This window comes from Balaenoptera borealis (genome assembly GCF_965194805.1).
Source record: "Balaenoptera borealis genome assembly, chromosome: 11".
Classification (NCBI taxonomy): domain Eukaryota; kingdom Metazoa; phylum Chordata; class Mammalia; order Artiodactyla; family Balaenopteridae; genus Balaenoptera; species Balaenoptera borealis.
The window spans coordinates 23,917,843-23,941,422 of record NC_138868.1 but is presented as its reverse complement, the minus strand read 5'-3'; the positions used below and the strand labels follow the sequence as shown (position 1 = coordinate 23,941,422).

Genomic DNA, 23,580 nt, shown 5'->3' with positions numbered 1-23,580 from the left:
ACATTTCATTCACAAAATGGCCCCATGAGGTACGTATTACCATTATTTCCACTTTACATATATATGTACTTTATATATATAAAGTGGAAAACAGAACGATCAATTAGCTTCTTCATGGTTGCAAAGCCAATAAGTTGTAGTACCAGGATTTGAGGGTCCTTGGGCAGTGGCTCTTCCAAACTTGGGAGCCGCAAAAAGATCTAGCCCGATTCTTGGCACTTCAGTATTGGTTAATAAATAACAGTCCCTTTCCTTTCTCTTGGAATCCAATCTGAATCTAGATGGCCTCATTACATAAAAGATAAGGACTACACACTGGAACTCTCACTCCACAAATACTGTCTCTCCCTACCTACCTCCCCTGACATCTCAGCCAAACCCAAAGCAAGCTCTCAAAAAAAGGCGCAGAGGTTACCATCCTAGAGGTTCTGAGCCCCTAGGAGAGAAGGAATGCAAACAGACTTTGAAAATAGGCAAAGCATAAAATCGCTTTAGATCGAAAACATCTGTTTGCTCAACCTGACTCCGATTCCCTGAGCCTGGGAGAACAAACACAACCCTTCCCCCGAAAATCCCAAGGGGTCAGGTTCAGTCTGGTAAACAACACTCCGTCCTGGCATCTTGCAGAACAGGCAGCAGAGGGGACTGGGACGGGCAGCAACAAATTGGAAGGAGGGAGGCTGAAATGCACCTGCCCACCTGCCTAGTGGCCTTGAAAAGTCAGGTTGGCACCTCCAGGGAGGAAGTAGGGCCCAATTCCCGCCTCCAGAGTGAGCTGGAGTGAATCAGAGACCTCATCCATCCTCTCCCTCCTTCCAGGGATGCTGAACCCCTGCGGGAAACGCAGAAAAGGGCCATTGCCACTTTAAATGACTCAGGAAGTGAAAGCAGGCCGCCTGACGGGGACAGGGAAAGTGGAACCGGGGCGGCGCTGGGGCCGGCGGCACCGCGATCTCGCCGGGGCAGCGGGGGGCCGAGCGGGCGGCGCGGCGCAGGGGCCGACGGGGGCGCTGGGCGGCTGCGCCGGAAGTGCCCGGGACGTCGGAGGAAGCGCAGCGGCCGCCAGGCTGCCGAGCCGGCGGGGAGGTCCTGTGCTCCTCGGCTGGGCGCGGGCTGCTGGGAACAGGCGGCAGCGGCGCCGAGGCTGCGGGACACGGCGCGGCCGGTCTGCGGGACGGGCCCCGGGTGGAGAGGAGGACGCGAGGAGGCCGCGCCGAGGCCAGGCGGCGAGCTCTGAAGCCCGGAGACCCGGGCCGCGGCACAGCTCCCACATGGCCTCCGGAGGGGGCGCGGCCTTCGAGGAGCTGCCGCACGACGGCACGTGTGATGAGTGCGAGCCGGACGAGGCTCCGGGAGCCGAGGAAGTGTGCCGGGAATGCGGCTTCTGCTACTGCCGCCGCCACGCGGAGGCGCACGGGCAGAAGTTCCCCCGGCACCACCTGGCCGAGTACGTCCACGGAGCCGCCCAGGCCTGGACCCCGGGAGCCCGGGGGGATGGGGCGGGAGAGGAAGAAGTCGAGGCCCAGGTAGAGAACGAGAAGGCCCTAGAAAGCGAGGCGGGGGAAGAGAGCGAGTCCGAGGAAGACTGTGAGTCCGAAGAAGAGAGTCAGACGGAGGAGGAGAGCGAGGACGAGAGTGATGAAGACAGTGAGGAAGACAGTGAGGAAGAAATGGAGGATGAGCAAGAGAGCGAAGCAGAGGAAGACAACCAGGAGGAAGGCGAATCGGAGGCGGAGGGAGAAACTGAGGCAGAAAGCGAATTTGACCCAGAAATAGAAATGGAAGCGGAGAGAGTGGCCAAGAGGAAGTGTCCGGACCATGGGCTCGATCTGAGTACCTATTGCCAGGAAGATAAGCAGCTCATCTGCGTCCTGTGCCCAGTCATTGGGGCACACCAGGGCCACCAGCTCTCCACCCTAGACGAAGCCTTCGAAGAACTAAGAGTAAGTATTGGTCGTTCAGAACATAGGCCAGGAGGTCAGGACACCTGGGTTTCAACTCAGGTGGCCTCCCTGTGGCCACATTAACTTTCACCATGTCCCTAAAAAGCTGGTCTGTTCAACTTTTTGGGAGCAGTGATTATTGACTCTTTTTGATTGAAGTTCTTTGAGAATAAGATGAAAGTTCTGGACTCTGACCCTAGAAAAATAACTGTACACGCAAAATCTAGTTGACAATTTCTGGAAAATTATAAGCCTCTGGTCTCTGTATCCCAGGTAAAGCATTCCTTGGGATTTTGACTCCACTTAAGCCTATTCTCACAGCATCGTCATTGTTGAGACTGGTTAAGGCTCTTGATAAGGCATTGGTAAGCCATGGTTTAGCCAGATGAATCCAAGCCGGTGGTTCCTCTATGGTGAAAAGACTCCCTAAGGTTGTGGTTTTGATGATAATTTCATGTGTGCCCCTGAGTTCCTTTTAGGTTCTTCATGTTTGGTAGTTGTTTGGAAAGGAGGATGAGAAGGTGGAGGCAAAATTGGGATGGGAGTGGATGTTCCCTGGTTCTCTATCTTTTGCAGGAGGGCAGGGCCTTTATCTTGAACCTTGCTGGTCTCCCAGAACAGTGTATGGAAATCTTACAAATATTAATAAATATTTGTTGAATGAATGAATTTGCAAATGATTTGCTTTTTATTTGTATTGTGGATATTTACAATCAGTGAGAGAGACAGCTGGAGTTAACCAGGCAGGAAAGTTTGAGTGATCAGTTCATTAGTTATTGTTGTCATTATGACATCTTTTGTTTCCTGAAGCAACCTTGCAGTTGCTGGCACTGGGATAACAAATATTTTGATAATGAAAATCCCCTATATTAAGATTTTCCCTTTTTTATTGTAAAATGCACACTCAAAGTGTATAAAAGCATACGCACAGTCTAACAAATAACTATAAAGCAAATACTGATGTAATATCCACCCAGATTAAGAAATAGAATATTAGGAGCAATATTGAAGCCGCATGCCCTTTTTATAATTTTCTAGTTATAACCATCTCCCTTCTCCATAGGTAACCATTTTCCTGACTTTTGTGGTGATAATATCCTTGCTTATCTTTATACTTTTACCACATATTTATGTATTTGTAAACTTATTTGAACTTGACACGATTGATATTGTATTGTTATCATGCATTCTTTTGGGTTTTGCTTTATTTTTTCAACATTGTGTTTGTGAGATTCTTCCAGTGAGTGGCTGTGGTTTGTCCATATTCATTGTTGTATAGAATTCCATTTTATAAATATGCCACAAGTTACCTATTCTGTCAAGGGTGAACAGTTGATTTCCAGATTCTGGAACTTCTAGTTATTATGAACAATGTTGCTATAAACATTCTTGTTCATGTCTCCTGCTGCATATCTACATACATTTAAATGGAGTATAAACCTAAGAGTGTGATTGTTGGGTCACACACTGTGCATATCTTCAATAGTATTAGATGTTGCCAACTATTTTCCAAAGTGGTTGTACCCATTTGCATTGCCGTGAAAAGTGTAAGAGAGTTCCTTTTGCTCAGTATTTTCACCAACACTTGTTATTACAGAATTTTTAGTTTTTGTCAGTCATATGGATATGTAATGGTATCTTCTTGTGGTTTAAATTTGCATTCCCCTGGTTGCTGATGACTTTGAGTATCTTTTGTATTTCTTCTTTGTGAAGTACTCATTCAGGTCTTTTGCTCATGTTTCATTTGGGTTGTCGTTTTCTCATTGATTTACAGGAGTTTTTATATTTATATTTTTGACTGTGGTTGATATGGGTTACAAATATCTTCTACTCTGTTTTTCCTTTTTCTTTTTTTAAAAATTGTACCTTGAACGGAGAAGTTCTTCATCTTAATGTAGAATTTATCAATAACTTTCTTTATTATTAGTGCTTTTTGTGTCTCGTTCCACTTAGTATTGATTTTTGGGTGGTGGAGTTAGGGGCTCAGTTTCATTTTTTACCCTGTACAGATAGCCAGTTGCTCTAGCAGCATTTATTGAAAAGCCTATCCTTTCTGTACTGATCTGCTGTGTCACCGGTCATATATCAAGTGTCCATATGTGTATGATGTGTTTCTTGGCTCTTGTATTTTATACCGTTGATCTGTTAGTATATTCCAGTATGAGCTACATGTTTTCTCAGTTATTGTAGGTTTGTAACGTGTCTTAATATCTGGTAGAGCAAGTCTGTCCACTCTGTTCTTCTAGAAGAGTGTCTCAGCCAGCCTTGGCCTTTTACATTTCCTAGAATCATACCATGAAGTTCTGTATTAAGAAAAAAACCAAACCTGCAGGACTTTTTTTTTTGTATTGTATTGAAATTATAAACCAATATATGGAGAATTAATACCATTACAAAATGAAGTTTTCTGATCCATTTATTTAGGTCTTTTGTATTACCTCACAATAAAGTTTTGTAATTTTTTTTTTTCTGAAAGATCTTGTACATCATTGTGAAATTTATTCCTGGATACTTAACAGTTTTATAGTATTGTAAAAAATGTTTTTAATTTTTGTTTTCTAATTGTATAAAGGAATATGATTAACTTTCATATATTGATTTTCATATTAAACTGTCTTACATATTCTAATAATCTGTAAATTTATTCTACACACATGATCATATTATTTGCAAGAGGGAAAGCTTTTGTATCTTTTCAGTCCTTATGCCTGTTTGTTTGTTTGTTTGTTTTTTCTTGCCTTAATGCTTTGGATAGGACCTCCAGTATAATGTTGAATAGAAGGGATAGTGAATATTTGTGCCTTGTTCTTAATTGAGGGATAATTCATAACATTTCACAAGTGTGCTCGTGGCTTTTTTTTCCCACAGATATATTTCATTAGATTAAGAAAGTTCCCTTCTAGTCCCAGTTTAAGAGTTTTTCTTAATATTGAATGGATATTGAATTTTATCAAATGCTTTTTCTGCATCTGTTGCATGTTCGTGTGATTTTACTCTTTTATTAACGTGATGAATTACATTAATTGATATACTTATTAAACTAAATTTAAAAATCAGTATTATGTTCACATGTTTCAAAAGCCTCTTTTTCACCTTTGATAACCACTTTTATTAGTTTTTTGCTTATCGTTCAAGTGTTTGTTTTTGCAAATACAGGTGTGTACATATATATATGGTCTTATTTCCATCCCTTCATTATTAGTATATTTTACAATTAAAACAACCTGGCATTTCTGGGATAAACTCAGCTTGGTTGTGATGAAGTATCCTTATGTTTTTGAATTTAGTTTATTAATAATTTATGTAGGATTTTTTCATTCATATTTATGGGAGAAATTAACTTGTAAATTTCCTTTCTTGTAACGTCCTCATGAGATTTTGCTATCAAGGTTATGTTGGCTTCATAGTATGAGTCAGGAAGTATTGCTTCTCACGTATTTTCTCTCTCTTTTAATGCTCTGGAAGTGTATTATATAAGATTGGAATATTTCTTCCTAGAGTGATTGGTAGAACTGACCATGGAAGCCATCTGGATCTGAAAAGAGAGAGAGAGAGAATTAATTTTGTTGTTTTGTATCCAACATTGGATATGTTTGTTTTGTATCCAATTCATTGACTGTGGATTCAATTTATTTGTTGGTTATAGGTCTGTCCAGGTTATGTATTTTTCCTTAAGTCAATTTTGATAAGTTACATTTTCCTAGAAGTTTGTACATTTTGTCTAAATTTTCAAATGTACTAGTATAGATTTGTGAATCATATCCTCTTGTTATCTTTTTTCATGGTGTATCTATCCTCTTTATTCCTTTAAGAACAGTAAGCATGTTGATTTATAATGTCACTGATAATTCCAGTATTTGAAGACTTTCTAGATCTTTCTCTGCTAGCTATTGTTTTTGTGGTGTTCTTTAGGTTTCTTTCTTTCCTTTTGTGCTTGTTATGTTTGAGTAGCTTTTCATTGCCTTTAAAAAATTATTTGTGGGGATTTCCCAAGCCTTGGCCTGAAGCTGTAGTCTTCAAAAGAGGATTTGAGTTTGCTTCTGATAAGGCCTAAGTGTACAGCTTGTTTAGGACCCCCTTAAACTAAATTAATTGCATGAGAGATTTCTTGGAACAGATTTTCAGGAGGTGCCTGCCCCAATTTACAGCCTCTTAAAGAATTTCTTTCATCCTGTCCTGCACCCCATCCCCCCCCCCCACCCGCCCCGTTTTGTTTGGCTCCAAGGCATAGCTCCCCACACTCCTCTTTGGAGGGTGAGATAGCGGCAACTTTAGTTTGTCTTTACTCTAGGATTTTACTCTTTGGCAGGGGTAGGAGGGTCAAAAGTCTGTATGGAAAGGGTCTCCTTTAAATGTCCCACTCTGAGCGTGCTGTAGGCTTTGCTTTCTTTTATCTTCTTTCCCCCGCCTACCTCACTTGCTGCCTATAATCAAATGCACATCCCAGTTTCTTGTGATCAGTAAACGTACTCAGATCAATAGAGCTGTTTCCTGTACTCTGCTTATGTTAACATTGGAACAGTATTACTAAACTATAGACCTTATTAGACGTTCACCCGTTTTTCCTCTAATGATTTCTGTACCAGGGTCCTCTGGCCATATTACATTTTCTTGTTTTCGATGATCATGATAGTTTTGAGGAGTGCTAGTCAGGTATTTGGTAGACTCTCTCTCAGTTTGGATTAGTCTGATGTTTTTCTCATGGTGAAACTGGAATTGTGCGTTTTGGGGCAATATAAATTCTCTTTTATGTTTTGCTTTTTTCACTTAGCAGTATGTCTTGGAAATCACTCCATAGATCTGCCTATTTATGTATTCATTTTAGCTGCAAATACTCTAGTGAGTGTCAGTCATTAAATTCTTAACTTATGATATTGTGTTTTTCAACTTTAGAATGCCTGTTTGGTTATTTTTTTTAAAGATCCGTTTCTCTTTATCTTTTGGGATCTGATTCTTGATTATATGCCACATTTTCATGATTATTCTCATCTCATAATTTTTCATTCAATACCAGACGTTGTGTTTAAAAGAACTATAGACACTAGAGTCATATTTTTCCCCCTCAGAAAGGGCATACCATTTGCTCTGTTAGGCAGCTAAGATGAAGGGCTGATCGTTTTTATTCAATAAAAATTTGAACTTGGTTAGAGCTTGGTTGTAGCTTTAATTAGTTTCATTTCACCTCTGGTTTCTTATATTTTGAGGGCAGTGTACATTTACTTATTGACAAGAAAGTAGGTCTCTTGGAATATTAAAAGTGGCTTGGCATGATGATGGTGAGAGAAGAGGATCTTTGTTATACTGCATTCATTCATTCATTCACCAAGTATTTATTGAGCATTGGCCAAGGGCAGGTGCTTTCTAAGCATTGAGAATATAGCAAAATGGAAGAAGTCCCTGCTTCTACTGGAGTATACATTGTGTTGGAAGGAAATAGAGAACAACAAATGCTCAAATAAACATGTAATAACTGTTAATAAAGAAAAAATAAAACACAGTGTGGGATTAGAGAGGAACAGGAAGTATCCTAGCTCTGCCGCTTGCTTTTTGACCTTGGACAAGTTATTTAACAGTTTGGCCTTGTTTCTGTATCTCTAAAATGGGTATAAAGTTAAGAAATCAAGTAGTGTTTCTGTGAGAATAAAATAACTTAGTTTGTGATAGCACTTTAACAATGCTTAACACATTGTAAGTGCTCTTTAAATGTTAGCTGTTGTTTTTATTATTATTAATAGGAGGAGTCTAGTTAAATGCACAAGTTTAGAGTTGAGAGGGATTTGAACAACATATGTTTTGATATCTCAGTGCCAAACTGGGCTGTGAGTGGCTAATATTGGCGGTAGAAGGCCAAATTGTTGGCGAGGGCTAGAGTAAAGCAAACTTCAGAGTGGGCCAGAATGGACAGAAAACTAGGGTAACTGTACAGCAAGAGGGAATCCGAGCAGAGGCAACGTGAAGGCTAATGCCTCAAGGACTAAGGTGAACACCTTGAAGGGATAAGTTTAACCCTAATCACTGAAGTGACTTTTAAAGTCCTACCTTTCCTCTTGTGCTGTATTTCCAGTTTGGCTCCAGAGCATTTGGTCTCCAAAGGATCCTGTGGGTCCAGATTTGAATTGAGCCTGTGCTCCAGCTTTATCTTAGGAATATAGTTAGTTACACAGCCCATATTATGACCTCACATCTGGTTCATAAACTCTCTTCTCAGATATGTAGGTTTCTCTTATTGTGACCATAATTTCTGGTTCTGAAAATGGGTCATTGGGTCTGACAAAGGAGCCTGATCTGGTTCATGAATATTTTCATATGAAAATTCTTAAGTTGTCAAGGGAATTTGCATTCATAGCTATATTTAATGAATCATTTTGTTGAACAATATAAGTGCAATTACATGTATTCAGAACTCTAGACCAGTAATTTAAAAAATTATTCTGAACATAACCTACAGTAGGGGAAATATAGTTTACATTGTGGTCTAGTTTACATACGCACACACACACACACACACTTTAACTCAAACGGAGCACTGTTAACCTTATTGCATATGATGTGTTCTGTTTGTATTCTATTCTGTTCAAAAAAATTTCTGGATTCTCCCAATAAATTGATTTCATTGCACCCTAATGGGTCATGTCCTGTAGTTTGAAAAACACTTGTCTCGTTCACTCTAAGATCACCTGAAGAAAAGGTGGAGTCTTATAATATGGCAAAGGGAGAAGTGATTGGCAGAGTTCTGCAAGTACTTACAAGCATCTATGGAGTTCTTAACATGGCTTTGTTATGTACAGATCCAAAAGTTTTGAAGCCACTCCCTTTGCCCTTGAGTGTGTCTTTAAGATGGGTATTTGGAAAGAAGAATGTTTGGTTAAGTGACAGTGGGAACAACTGCAGGGGCGCCCCAGCAAGGGGGCTCTAGTGGCAGGGCGGTCAGGAGGATACAGGCATATGCTCGGGACAGCTGTGACTCTGGAGGGGCTGGAGATGGGGATATGCCGCTGCTGTGTCTTGTAATGGCCGGCGGCTCTGGCTCTGTGCTCAGCTCATAAGAAGCAGCTCCGGCAGGGAGGCAGAAGGTTGAATGTCTGCTGTAATGTCCCTATTTATGTCTTTATTCTTCCTGACTGAAAGGATTTGGAGTACCTTCTAATAAAACCATGAAGCGCTGTGTACACAGTGGTTCAGTCTGTGTCTTATTTATTTGTATAGAATAAGACAAAAACTAAGACTAAGGTAAAGGGAATGATTGAAGCTGCCACAAATGGTTGATGGAAAGTTAAAATGAGGCCTGCCGTTCTGGGATTCTCCATCTCAGTCTGCTCTTCAAAATGTACTGTCTTTACCTGAAATAAGTCTGGGACGTATGCAGTGAAGAGGACAGACGGGGCCCTAGCTTTTGTGGAGTTTACCCTTTAGCTGGGGAGAGAGACAAGGTAGAGTAATTTTGGATGGTAGTGTGTACTATGAAAACAATAAGTCATAGCAATGAAAGAGTGAGTGGTGTGGCAGGAGGGCAGGAGGGAGTTACTTTTTGACCAGGTAGTCATGGAAGGCGTCTCTGAGCATGTGACATTAAGGCAGAGACCTGAATTATGAGATCTTGCAGAGATCTAGAGAAAACCTCCTATTGTGTTACCACTCAGTGCTTTTTGCACAAAGTCCAGTGATTCATAGCAGAGATGATCGGTTTGGTTCATAGGACTCTTCATAAAGGAATTAGATGGCTCTTGAAGTGAGAGGAGTAGTGTAGTTCTAGCAATTGTAATGTGCTGTTAACACAGGTGAAAGTACTACTCTCTGGAGGGAATATGAGCTTATGGGGATCTCTTTGACAATAGCTCAGTTTTTCAGGGGATTCAACATTCATGGTGATGGAACTTCATTAAAGAGAGCCTAGAGGGCTTCTGCAGGGTTAAGTGGAGGGGAAGAGTCATCTAATTGTGTTCTGTTAGGGACGTGGACTCTTCTCACAATCTTCGTTATTAAAATTACAGTTTATAATCTAAGAATTAAGAAAAAGTCTGGGAGAAGAGTGGTTAAGGCGGAAAGAATGGTGAATGCAAAGGCTCTAAGGTAGAGGTGAACTTGGGGTGTTGGAGGGACAGCAGAAAGGTCACTATGGAGTATATTGGAATGAAAGAGGGTAGGAAGTAGGTTAACAAAGTAAACAGTGTGTTTCTCACCTTGTTGCCACATTTTGAAATCACCTGTGGAGGGAGATTCTTTAGAAAATACCTGTGATTGGCCTCACCCCAGCCTTAAATCAAAATCTTTGGGGATGATCAGGTATTTTATAGAATGTCTTTCTATTGGGATTTGTCTTCTGTTCATGTTATGGTTAGACTGGAGTTACTGTTTTTAGGAGGAAGACCACAGAATTAAGGGTACACACTATCAAGAGGATTGTTGAGAGAAAAGGTCCAAACTTTCCCTGCTCTCTCTCCCAAGAATCCAGTGCCCTCTTTTTTCTCTTCCCCGACCTTTCAATCAGAATAGATTAATAGGTTAATAGGCATATTGTACTATTAGATGACTGCTTTTCAGGGTAAGGTTGCTGATGCAGTAGGTGTATTATTCTTAAGCCCCTCTGGGGATAAAGGACTATGTGCCTGTGGCACCACCTTTTCTTGACCACAGCCCACAACATGGAGGTTGCCCTGCTGTCCACTGATAACACCCACCTTTTCTCTTCCCTTGCATCGGACCCAAACTGAGAAGCCAGAGATGTGTCGGTGTCAGTGCTCAGTGTGTCTTCTGCTTGAAGTTACAGTTCAATCTGGGGTAACTAGCTCAGTTTCATGCTCCTGTTCCTGTTGTGGGTTTTAGTATCCAGAGCTAGGGACTAAATTTGTTGTGTGGCAGGAAGGAGCACAGATACTAACGGACCTCTCAGAAGAGAAGACAGAGTACAGACAAAGAAGGGGTAAAACAAAAACTTCAGTGCTGATATGTGGGGTAGAGATGAGAATCTTGTTTGCGGGTGTGTGTGTGACTATGATAGGGATCAAGCCAACATGACATTGGGGGATAAAAAAATCAATAGTGATGCCCTTTTCGGATGTCAAAAATGAATCAAGAAAGAAAAAAAATGAAACCAACCAAGCAAAATCTTCCAGATATGCTAAGTGCTCAGTCTATAATTTATGGCAAGTAACCATATAGGCAATGACATGTACATTGTGGTGTGCTAAATTATTCTTGTTGAACATTTAATTTTAAATTAAACTCACTTCAAATGTATTTAGCTAGTTTTTGATCGGGTAGCAGAGCAATCTGCTTTTAACTTAAATAGGATATTAGAGAAAGCATTATACTATATCCAAACTATAACATATAGTTAGCTTTATTGTCAAAAACTGGTGTTTTTAAGTTAATTTTATTTATGTGAATAATTTTTGAGCACTTAAGGTGTGCTGCATGACGGATATTGATAAAGATGCCTGACATCAGGAAGCTTATAGTCTTTTCACATGCTTATTTGCGTATAAATACTAGAAGAGAGGTACAAATAGTATGTCATGGGGACTCAGAGAAAAGAGAAGTTATTTTCAGCTGGAGGCATGGAATCAGGAAAGATTTCTTAGAGGAAGTGGTATTTGAGGTGGGCCTTCAAAGATGGATAGGATTTTACTAGGTAGATATGACTAGAGTGTTAGGCAGCTGTCCTCTGTGTTCCCATAGCAGCAGCCTGTACTATTATAGCATTAAATACAGTATACTACATCAATATTATTTCTTCCCACCATGTCTCTGTCTTGCGTGGGTCATAAACTCTTCTTCTACGGTTAGGAGTGTATGTTATACATCTTTGTGTTCCCAGCACCTAGCACAGTGCCTGTTGGAGAGTAGATGTACATGAAATATTTTGGTAAATGTATGATATGAAGTATAATAATCTCAAATAGTCACAGGGCATCAATGAAGAACTGAAAGAGAGAGTGTTGCATAGTGATTTACTATATCAGTGTTTACATTAAGTTCAACTGCATCTGAAATAATGAAATAATTTGGAAAAATCCAAAATAACAGCAGCTCAGACAAGGTGGATGTTTTATTTTCTCTTGTATAGAAGGATGTAGGCAGTCCCAAGCTGATACAGAGGGACCATGCAGTTATTAGGAATCTAGGCTCTTTCTGCCTCTGCTCTGCCATCCTTAGCGTATGGTCCTTGTCATGGACCAAGATGACTCCCGGAGGTCCAGCCAGTACATCTGAGTTCCAGGATAGCAGGCACGGGAAAGTGAAGATGGGAACACCCCTTTATTTTAAGAGAACCCTCCAGAAGTTGCATGCATTACTGCTTACGTTTCATTGGCCAGAGTTCAGTCCCATGGCCTTATCTAGTTGCAAGGCAGGATGGGAAACAGTCTTTTCTTCAGGCCATGGTGTGTCCAGCTAAAACTGGAGTCTCTTACTAAGGAAAAATGGGAGAATGAATATGAAAGACCAAGCAGTCTTGCCTTAATTGGCCTTGCAGTCTATGGGTTTGAATCCTGGCTCTGCTACTTATTACCTGTGTCATGTTGGAGAATTCACTCAGTCTCTCTGAATCTTGGTTTCCTCATCTGTAACATGGACATAATAATTATTTCTCCTTTTTGGGTTGTAGTGAAGAACAAACAAGATGATACATGTAAAGAGCTTAGTACAGTGCCTGGAATATAATAATCCCTCAACAATTAGTGACTCTTACTCTAATTATCCTTACAGAGCCAACTAAGGTTCTATTCTGCGTTCAGTTCCAGACCAGGTAGTCTGGCAGAAGTAGAAGTTCAGACACCAAGTTTCTTTCGGTGAACACTGTTCAGCCCCCTCTCCTTCTGTTCCTTCTGCCTGCTCTATGCTGGTGGGTAGATAGGCTGGTGAAAAACTTGTCTTCAGAGAAGAGGCTTCTGTATATTTCAGTGTCCTGCTGGTGCCATGTGCACTAGCTAACCAAAACACAGCTGGTATGTCTAATTTTAGGTTCACAAGTCTTGCTGGTTGTCCTCTTTAAATTCTGTTTTACATTCTGAACTGTAGGAAATTTTTATAGAAGTGGAGAGGAGGCAGGGGCAGTACACCCTTTACTTTCTAGTTAGAAAATAGCCTCCATTTCCTTTCCAGTAGGCAGTCGCGGGGGAAAGAGGTTAGAGGCACCCCTACTGTTCTCCACTCTGTTCTTTGGGTCTCTGAACCCTGGCAGGGTATAACCTGTGTTGAGTGAAAGACTCTGACTTCATGTGTGGGAAGAATGGAAATGCTAGCCTTTACCTGAGGTTATAAAACTAAGAGAGTCTAGAAACACTTATCTGCTGTTGAATTTTTTTTTTTAATTTATTTTATTTGTTTATTTTTAGCTGCATTGGGTCTTTGTTGCTGTGCGTGGGCTTTATTTGTGGTGAGCAGGGGCTACTCTTTGTTGCAGTGCTCTGGCTTCTCATTGCGGTGGCTTCTCTTGTTTCAGAGCACGGGCTCTAGGTGTGCGGGCTTCAGTAGTTGTGGCTCGTGGGCTCTAGATCGCAGGCTCAGTAGTTGTGGTGCACGGGCTTAGTTGCTCCGTGGCATGTGGGATCTTCCCGGACCAGGGCTCAAACCCATGTCCCCTGCATTGGCAGGCGGATTCTCAACCACTGCGCCACCAGGGAAGTCCCTGCTGTTGAATTTTGACGCTCTTTCCCGAGATTAGAAGAATAATAATTATTAATTAAGTGGCTTTAGGTCACGTGCTTTTCACCTCATTATTTCAGTTGATCTCAATATAACTCCCACAATAACCTGTGTTATTCTGATTCTCATTTTACAAATGAGATAACTGATACTCAAAGAGGTTGAGCTTTGTGGAAGTTCACCTAGTTTGTAAGTGAAAGGATCAGGATTTGAATCCAGGTCTAACCCCAAAGTACATTTTCATTCCACCATCCCATTTAGCCTCTACTCTTAATTATTCCCACTTACATTTAACCTTTCTAAGTTGTACTGACACAATCTCCTGATGTTTATTATCTCTATGAAGGTATTTAGTAGATAAATACTTTCTGAATAGTCAGACTATTAAAACTGTTCTTTCCCTTCCATCTGGATTTTTCTTCCTAGATATTTTCCAGAGTATTTTGATTAGTATCAGATTGTTTTGTTCATTTTTTTTCCATTCAGCACTTCTCTAGCTCAGTACTTGATACTTAGTAGTCAGTCACTCAATAGACTGTTAATCACTTAATAACAACAATAACAACAATGATAACTAAAATTTATTGAGAACTTAGTATGTACCAGGTTCTGTGCTATAAACTTCCTACATATTATGTCATTTAATTTTTACCGCAATTCTTTGAGGTACAGTTTCGTTAAGATATTTTTCTATATTGTTTGAAATTAGTGTCATGGTGTTTTTTTCCTTTGATCTATTCATTCAGTCAGGTGGAGTATTTGGGGCTGTAGGGAATTTAACAGTGAACAATTCTAAGTACCTGATCTCATGGAGCTTTTGTTGTAAGAGCAAAACAGACAGAAGCAAGATAAACAGTAAATAACATTCTAAATAATGATAAATGCCATGAATAACAAACTAGGGGAAGGAGAAAGAGAGTGACTGGAATGGGCAATGAGAGAGAGGCTGTTTAAGGATCTGACAAGGACTGGGTATAGTTAGAGCCAGTGGTGGGAAGATCTGGCGGCATAGTGATCTGAATGGAGGAAATAAGCCAGTGTAGAAGTTCTGAGATGGAACAAGCTTACTGAGGATAACAAAGATGGCTGGAGGATAATGAGTCAGGGTTCCAGGTAGAGGGTAGTAGACGAGGTCAGACTGCCAAGTAGACCATGGTAAAGATTTTGGATTTCCTTCTGCGTAGCCATAGACTGTTTAAGCAGGAGAATGAGTGATCTGATTCACGTTCTTAAAATTTCCCTCTGGTGCCTGTGTGGAGAATGGAGTGTAGGGTAGGCGAGTGGGAGTGGTGTCGCTCCTTGGATTAGGACCAAACAGGGAGTAGTGGAGATGGTGAAGAGTAGTTGGACTTGGCCTGTGTTTTAGAGTTAGGTCTGAAAAGACTTGGTGATAGGTTTGCTCAGACCCAAAAATTATTTTGGATCTGAGCAGCTATATAAAGGTGGTTGCCTAACATAGGAGTGGATTTGGAGTTGGAAAATCAAGTCATGTGAAGAAGATGGTAAAGAATTTTTGGACATGGCGTGGTGAAACTAAAATTTCATGGCGTACTAAAATTCAGTTTCATTTCCTTTTGTCAGGGCTTTGCTTTCTGATTGGATTCCTTAGGAGGACTTCTTATATATTCTATCTCCCAATCCTTTTCCACTGTTTCTCCCAAACAAAACCTTTTTGTGAAAATGATAGAAAGTTGGATTGATTTTTTTTTTTTTTTTTAAGCATGGTACCAACACAAGGCTAGTGGGATAGGAAAAAACCAAAATAGGCAGCCAGTATTCTTTCTGAACTCAGCATCTTCTGATTCTTTGTAATATGGAATTCAATATTTAGGAACCAGTTTAGGATATTAAGTGATTTACACTTACATTTCTACTGACACATGACTTTTTCTTTTCTTTTCTGGCATCTTTTCTAATGCCAGCTGGTTATTGGCATTAGACTAGGCTGACTCCCATGAAAGTACAGAGACTGGTTGTCAAGAAATACTTCTTATTCTGATGTCCCTTTTACCTACCATATTCTACCTTTGTTTCTGCCTCTTGCCCATTTTCAAAGAACGTTTGCATTAGAATGAGCTGTATTATTTCTGTGTTTTGGAGTGAATGGATGGACGTGTGTTTATGAGGTATTCTGAACCCCTTTGAAGAAAGACATGCCAACTTTCTTGGTGTTCAAATACAAGGACCCTTAGAGACAGAAAACTTTCAGAGGGAGTTCTTCCAGGGGTAGCAACTTCAAATGTCTACAGGGACCAGAAGGGTAATGTAAATGAGAGAAGCCAGCCAGGGTAACTATGGCAAACTGGAGGGAGCTTGCCTTGCCTAAAGCGGGTAGTTGCTACTCAGCTTCAGCCAGTTGCTGCTGTGTGGGAGAGGGAGCCCAGTACAGTCATACCTTTCAGCTTTTTAGAAGAAGCTGGAAATCTTTATTATGTCGTATCTCCTGGTTTTTAAATGTTGACAATGAATTTAAAATTCCTAGTATGCTGTGTGGGACAACACTCTAAAAACAAAACAAAAGTTGTGTAGGCTGCAGCCTGCAAATCTGTAGGTTCTGATTTGGCCCATTTTCCTCATTTACAGGTTGAGAAACAAACTCAGAGATGTAAAATGACTTTTCCAAGCTCATATAGCAGTTAGTAGGAATGGAGCCTGAGTCTCCTTTCTCTTTATGCAGTGCCCTTTACACTAGGAAAGTTAAACTTTTGGGGGGCTTTGAGAAATGCTCAAGTCCCTTTTCATAGAAAAGGGCATGTACATTCCAAATTTTGTGTACAGTTTTGGGGATTTCAAACTCCCAGAAATCGATGCATGAATACTAGGTAGAGAACCCTTTCTTATACCTTTGGTTCATGTTTGCATGCAAAGGGAACAGTGCCCCAGTATTTATACTTAGGCAAACTCATGGAGAGAGACACTCGAAGCAGGAGCCCTAGATCTGTCCTCTCTTCCTCCCTCCCTCCCTTTTTGTATATTAAATCTTAATTAGATGATAGGAATAAATTTAAGTAAGTCTAAGACTCTTCCTACTACTATTCCCACTACTAATCCCTCAGTCATTGCTTTCTAGTCTTTTACATACATACGTATCACCCATAAAAATGAATAGTTTTATGTTTTTTTAATAAATGATATAGTATGCGTTGTTTTGCAACTTTTAAAAAATTCAACATTGTGTCTCATTCTTTTTATTTGCTATATCAGATCCCATTTGTTAATTCCGTAGTTTATTTGGCCACCCACTATTGATGGATGTTTAGGATGTTTCCAGTTTTTTAGTATTACAAGCAGTGCTGCAATAAATGTTTTTCTTCATACCTCCCTGACCCATGTTAGTGCTTCTCAAGGGGAGAAAGTGAAAAATGGACTTGCTAGGCATGTGATTTCAAAGTAGCTTTATTATATTATATCAGCAACATATGAAAATCCCCGACCTGCCCAAAGTCTCTCGTCACTCGGTGTTATCAAATCAAAACTTTTTTTTCAATGTGATGGATAAGAAATGATATGATAATTACAAGTAAGTTAGAGCATCTTTTACATCTTTTCGTATGTGTATTAGCCATTTCACATTTCTGTTATGTTCATATCCTTTGTTGGGATTTCTTTTGTGCTTATTTGGCTTTTTCTTATTTATAGGAATCCCTTATGTATTTTCACATTATTCTTGATACCAATCTCTTCTCTTGTATATGTTATAAATCTTTTTCATTTAGATCTTTTTGATCCTGGTTTTGCTACTGACTAGCTCTGTGATTTGGGGGACATCATTTGACTTCCACAGAACCATTTTTCTCTATTGTACAGTGTGAATACCCTACCTTTTAGTTATTGTGTTACTGTGTAATGCTAGTTAAACAGTGTATGGGCTCTGTGATTTGGGGGTTTCTCATTTGATTTTCACCAGCCATTTTTCTCAGCTGTGAAGTGAGAATGCACTACTTTTTAGGTTTATTGTAAAATACCAGTGAAAGAGCATATGAAAGTGCTTTGGAGAATAAAGAATACCTTCAAATGTAGGCATTTTGTCCTTTCTTTGGCTTTATTATGATTCATCCCTAGGAGTTGGCTTTTATGAAGCATCCGCCATCTCCATAGATGGATCAAATTTTGAGGGGTGTTACACAACATAGCACTTGTCTTGTTTTAATCTACACTCTTCTTGGGGGAGGAGAGAGGTACATAAACAAGATATGCTCACATTGAACTCCTGTGTTCTTGGAATGCATTGTGTGGAGTGGAGGTGAGGAAGAGCAGTATCAGGCGAATCTCACTTCTTCACCACTCACAGTGCTTGCCCCAAGGACTGACATAGTATAATCTGGCCATTTATGGAACCAGATGTCTACAAGGTTAGAATTCTTCTAACTTCTCAATTAGAACACAGGTTTCAGAGGCAACTCTTCCATTCCACCACAGTAGGGAAGTCTGAAAGTATGATCTATTCCAGTTACCTTTTGACTGATGACTGCCCTCTGCAAACAAATAATTAACTAAAACATGATACTACCCGATGGTTTGGGGTCACTCATACTCAAATACCACCTTAGACCTAGACAACCCTGTGCCCCTGCCCTATGCTTTTGAGGGTCTTTCCTCTGGCCATGCCCCCTTCTAGACCACTCTCCAAGTATCCAGGACCCAAGAATTTCCTGATGAAATGTCCTGACCCTGCATCCAGGGCCTGCAGAGGCTCTTTCTGAGCCCATCCTCCCAAAGATGGACCAAACCATTAGACCCCGCCCCTGATATGCTCATTTGGAGGTCCCAGGTGTGGCCAAGGCGACTGTTTGAGAGAGATGTGCCCAGAGCTTGGGTGTATTAGCTTGAACATCTGTGTACAGGCTCCTTGAGGTGCAGGAAGGGACTGGGGTGTGAGAAAAGAAAGGAAGTGGCTTTGGGGCCAGGGTTGTCCATTTGTACTCTTACCCAGCCCTGCCGCTGTCAGAGGAGGGTCTGCCCAGAGGACACTCTCCCTTCTGACCAACTGCTTATTTGGGGGGGAGGGGTTAAAAAAGCCATTGGGGAAGGTTTTTTCACCACCCGTTTAGAGGCTGGCTCAATACAGACCCCAATTATCTCTGAGAATATTCTCAGAGATGGGGTGGGGAGGTAGTATGGGTGAATTTCCTGAAGGAAGAGTCTCTGTGCCTCTCGTCTGTCACTCCCCTGGGTAGGCAGAGCTGCAGATGCTTTGTAAAAAGGAGGAAGGATTCTGCTGACACACTGTTTTTATGAAAGAAGGCTAAGGGTTCCCTTATCTCTCCACACAAGGCACATCTGCCTGCAAACAGGCTGTCTGCTTCTTAGGGATTCCTTCGTTGTCCTGTTTCTCTTCTGAATGTTTTAAGACACAGTTTGGTGCATTCCTTTCTGTTCTCTAGAGCCAGGGGGAAAGTCATAATATATCAAAGGCTCTTGCTGAAGAGCTTAAAATGGGTGCTGGCAGCTGGGATGTGGGGGAAGAGAGTTTTCCAGGGACAAGTGACCTGCTTGTTGCAGCCAATGAGAAGCAGGTTAGAGGAATGATATCACCAGACAGTCTTTATTGTCTGATCATCTCATAAAAGCAGGATTGTGTCTGGCAATTTAACCCTTTTTTAGGTACTTTGGGTCTCCTGCACTCCCCTGGTGTGTGACCTCCAGATTCCTTTTCCCACCTGTCTGCTGTGAGACCAGAGATGAAAGATTTAGATTGGTGAAGAAATTTGGAAAGTTGTCATCATTTTAAAAGTAAAACTAAAAATACAAATTATTAAAATTTAGAACCACAGTTAGGATGGGAATGTCAGCTAAGCTGTGTTTGGAGAGCACATCTAAAGCAGATATCGGTCTTAGGTTACATCAGACTTTTACTGTGTAGACTTGGGAGAGAAAGGAGGTTAGAGGGGGAAAAAAGGATTTAGGCTTTAGTCTGTTTTTATCTATATGATGGAGTCTTACTAAGTAGGTCCTGTTTTGGAGCAATTGGAATTTTCCCCCCAAATGTGGAAACTATCACTGATTCTGAGGCCAATTTTGAAGAACAGATATTTGTAGTACTTGTTTATATTGTACTTATTTATTGTCCCATACCCGTAAAAATGACAAGTCATTTTACTTACTCATACCTCCTTTCCAACACTGATAAAATGAGGGTGATGATCCTCTCCTATCCCCCAAGGAGTTGAGATAAGAAAATAAACTAATTCATGTGACTTTACATTGTGCTACACACATGTATTATTGTAAGGGCATTCATATCTTAAGATTGCATATTCATTCATTTGTTTGTTCAGCAGACTTTTTTGAACACCTTCTTGATGCTGAGCACGGATAGAGATAAAAAATGTAGTTCTTACCTTTAAGGGATTTAAAATATTGTGAGGGAGACAGTAATAATAAATATGTCTCATACATCTGTTGTCTTTAGCATGTGCCAGGCCCTGTTCCAAGCACCTTGATGTATATGAGCTCATTTTGTCTTTCTACAACCCTGTGAAATGGGTACTATTATTAGCTTCATATTATAAAGAAATTGAGGCACTGAGAGGCTAAGTGACTTGCCTAAGGTCACACAAATCTAGTGGTAGATTTGGGACTTGAATCCAGGCAGTGTGGCTTTAGTCTGTGCTTTAAATCTGTGCTGACCAGTACAGTAGTCACTAGCCATAGATGGCTTTGGTGCACTTGAAATGTGGTAAGTCCAGATTGAATTAGGCTGTAAGTGTGAAATACACACTAGATTTCAAAGACCTGGTATGAAAAAAATGTATAAAATACCTCATGTTGAAATTACATGTTGCAGTGATAATATTTTGGATATACTGAGTTAAGTAAAATGTATTCAAATTAATTTCCTTTTGTTTTTGTGACTACTCAAAAACTTAAAATTATATATGTGGCTTGCATTTGTGGCTTACATTACATTTCTGTTGGATTTTGCTAGTCTAAATCATTATAATGCAGTCATAACAACAACAATACAATAGGTGACATTTATTGAGCACTTACTATGTGCCACATACTGTGCTAACGCCTTTACAAACAGCATTTCAGTTAAGCTTCAAAATAACCCTTTTTATAATCCCCATTTTATCGAAGAGGGAGAAGTTTTCAAGAAAGTCAATAATTTGCCTGAGGTTAGTCAACTAGTTAATGCCGACCCCAAATTTGAAACCTTATATTTCTGACTCAAAAACCTATATTCAACTGAATACACTGAAATACCATTTCCAATTAGGGTTAAATCTTGGGGAATTTTCTTTGTTTTTATTTTTGTGAGAATATTTAATATTGCATACGTCTGTATTTGTGATGTAGAAGTTTAAAATAAAAATCACTCGGTCGTAAAATAGACATCCCAGATAGAAATCTCTTTTGCAAAGCCTCAGCCCTCTGTGAATACTGGTGCAGTTGAGCCCTGAGATGAAGCAGTGAGTCAGCCTATACAAATTGCATTTAATTTTCATTCCAGTTGTTCTCTCAGGTCACTGGGCAATTTATGTCCTGACCCTCTTTGTCCATAGAGAAGAGGAAGAGGGGCAAAACATCTTTTCTTAGTCGTTTAGTCCTCTTGGCTGATAAGAAGAAGAAATTGCCTTCCGTTTCATTGTCCCATGAAATGCTGTTTGTGTTCGAGAGAGCAACAAAATGCTGTCTAATGACCCCTGACTTTCCTTTCTTCTAGAGCAAAGATTCAGGTGGACTGAAGGCGGCTATGATAGAGTTGGTGGAAAGGTTAAAGTTCAAGAGCTCAGACCCTAAAGTAAGTATTGTTTTCGAATTAATTGGCTATTGGTACCCCAAGTATTTCATTCTCCTTGAGCTAAATTTGAGGGATGTTAATGACGATCTATCTGAACGTTGCATCAAGATCTAATTAAGCCTACCCATCAAAAGCAGTGTTCTAACATGCCTAAAGATAAGTCATCTATTTTTCCCCTTCTCTATTTTATGACTTACAACACATAATCGTTCATTGTTTTCTCTGAACTGCAGACAAGTGCATTTTTAATCTTCCTTTACCGGGCCTTCGAGACTGCTGGCCTCTGTGTCCATTAAATCCAACCAAAGGCATCAGAGATACCATCAGCTTAATGCTGGGGACTGGAACAAGGTCAGGCCTATCCAGTTGGTGTTCAGTACTAGCGTCTTGTCACTCCCCCACTTAACGGGAGCCAGCTGCCACTGTGAATACTTTTGTCCTCATGACCTGGAGTCTGGTCTGGGAAATGGTTTAAACTTCCCAGCTTTCTTTGCAAGATGTTGGGGGCTGTAGGATTGATATTCTGGGAGACGCCATGCCAGGGTTGTGGGTGGACTGGGAACTGAACATGCCGGAGGGATTATGACTAATGTAGCCTCCCTCCTCCTACCCAGACGTTTGCTGTGGCACTACCCGGTACGGGTGCCAGCTGGCTTCGCCTGAGAGTCAAAGCCTTGCACAATTAAATAGGGAAAGGAGCGTGATTTTATTTGGCTTTTTATACTGTCTTTTTTTTAATTAAAAAATTTTATAAGGGGAATAAGACTAGCATTTCTTGAGCACCTAATAAGAGCCAGGCACTGTGCTAGGAGCCTTACGTACCTTTTAAAAAAATTGTGGTAAAATATACATAATGAAATGTCCCATTTGAACCACTTTTAATTGTACAGCTCAGTGGCCTTAAGCACATTCACATTGTTGTGCAGCATCACCACCATCCATCTCCAGAACTCTTTCCATCATCCCAAACTGAAACTGCACCCATTAAGCACTAACTTGTTATTCTCCCTCTCCTCTTCCATACTTGTGATCACTGCAATAACCTTGTAAATTAGCTTTTATTTCCCATTTTATTGATAAGAACACATTGGGGTAACTTTTGTCTATTTTCTTAGCTCAAAGTAGAAAGACCCCCCTCCCCCAAAACTACTTATATGAAAGTAGTTTTCCTTTAGTGAAGATGAACCAATTAATTATTAAAGATAACAGAAAGCTTTTTTTACCGAGTTTCTCTGGTTTGTGGGACAATAGCTATCCTGAAGGAGACAACTGTATTTCCTCTTTCTGCCACACCCACATGCTTATAGACAGTGAAGAGCAAGAGAATGTGTACAGATTACACTGAGTGGCTTCTGTGCATGATGATAATACAGGTAAAGTGCTTTGGGAACCTTTATGAATGCATATAGTGCTTCTGATGGGAAACTTGCCAGAGCTGGAAGAATTCAGTAATCCCCACGAGAGCAACCCGTGGAAGCCTCAGGATTTTCCTATGATGCATCATAAGCTAAAGGATATTTGTTAGGACCTCACTTGATCTTGGATATGTTTATACACACTCACCTTTCTTTCATCTTCTCTTTATCTCACCCTGGATAATTTCCCACCAATCTATTTTATTTTCAAGCCCCTTTCTAGCCTAACATGTGTACGCCATTTTTACCTGGAGCCAGCTTGAAGAAGGACCATCATAATTGCAGGATGACTGTTAGATCACAAATAGGAGATGAAAAATGGGACACTTAAATACATAATTTCTGCAACAAAGAAAATTTTCCCAGAAACAAATTGGTGTCTTCCAAAAGAACTCATTAAGTTTTTAGTCTGTTCTGTTTTTCCTCCGAACCCCACCATCCCTTTTTTAAGTTGGCTTATTTAAGAAGAGCAGAATCTCCTAGGCTTTATGACCTGTCATTTTCTGGCACAGCAGCTTTACATAGAAGCACTGACTGAGTCATGGAGCACTGAACACTCTATCCTCTAGCATTCCCTAAAGCCTCACAAAGCTTGATTAGTCCAGACACTGAGGTCTACTGGGGACTGAGTTAATTTTTACCTCTCAGTTTTGCCAGAGAGGAGTGGAAGATGCCTAGATTAACCTTTTTTTAAATTATAAAATAATATATGCTTATAGATTAAAAATACAGCTATCCATAAAGGAAAAGTAAAATGGATTTCCCTTAAATTAACCACTATTAACAGCTTGGTGTGTAACCTTCTAGACATTTTTTCATGTGGAAATAC

General features: G+C 40.4%; 1 protein-coding gene across 6 annotated transcripts in view; it reads left to right on the top strand.

The window, feature by feature from the left end:
• The first annotated feature begins 939 nt into the window (after window positions 1–939).
• Window positions 940–23,580, top strand: part of TRIM44 (tripartite motif containing 44) — a 119,828-nt gene continuing 97,187 nt past the window's right edge. For 2 of the 6 annotated variants that reach the window (XM_082343821.1, XM_082343819.1), the window contains exons 1-2: window positions 940–1,943; window positions 21,259–21,336. In XM_082343821.1, coding sequence (XP_082199947.1) covers window positions 1,272–1,943; window positions 21,259–21,336 — 750 coding nt within the window. In that variant the 5' untranslated portion in view covers window positions 940–1,271. The remainder of the gene's footprint in view (window positions 1,944–21,258; window positions 21,337–23,580) is intronic. The other 4 variants (XM_082343824.1, XM_082343823.1, XM_082343820.1 and 1 more) reach the window with 3 other exon arrangements.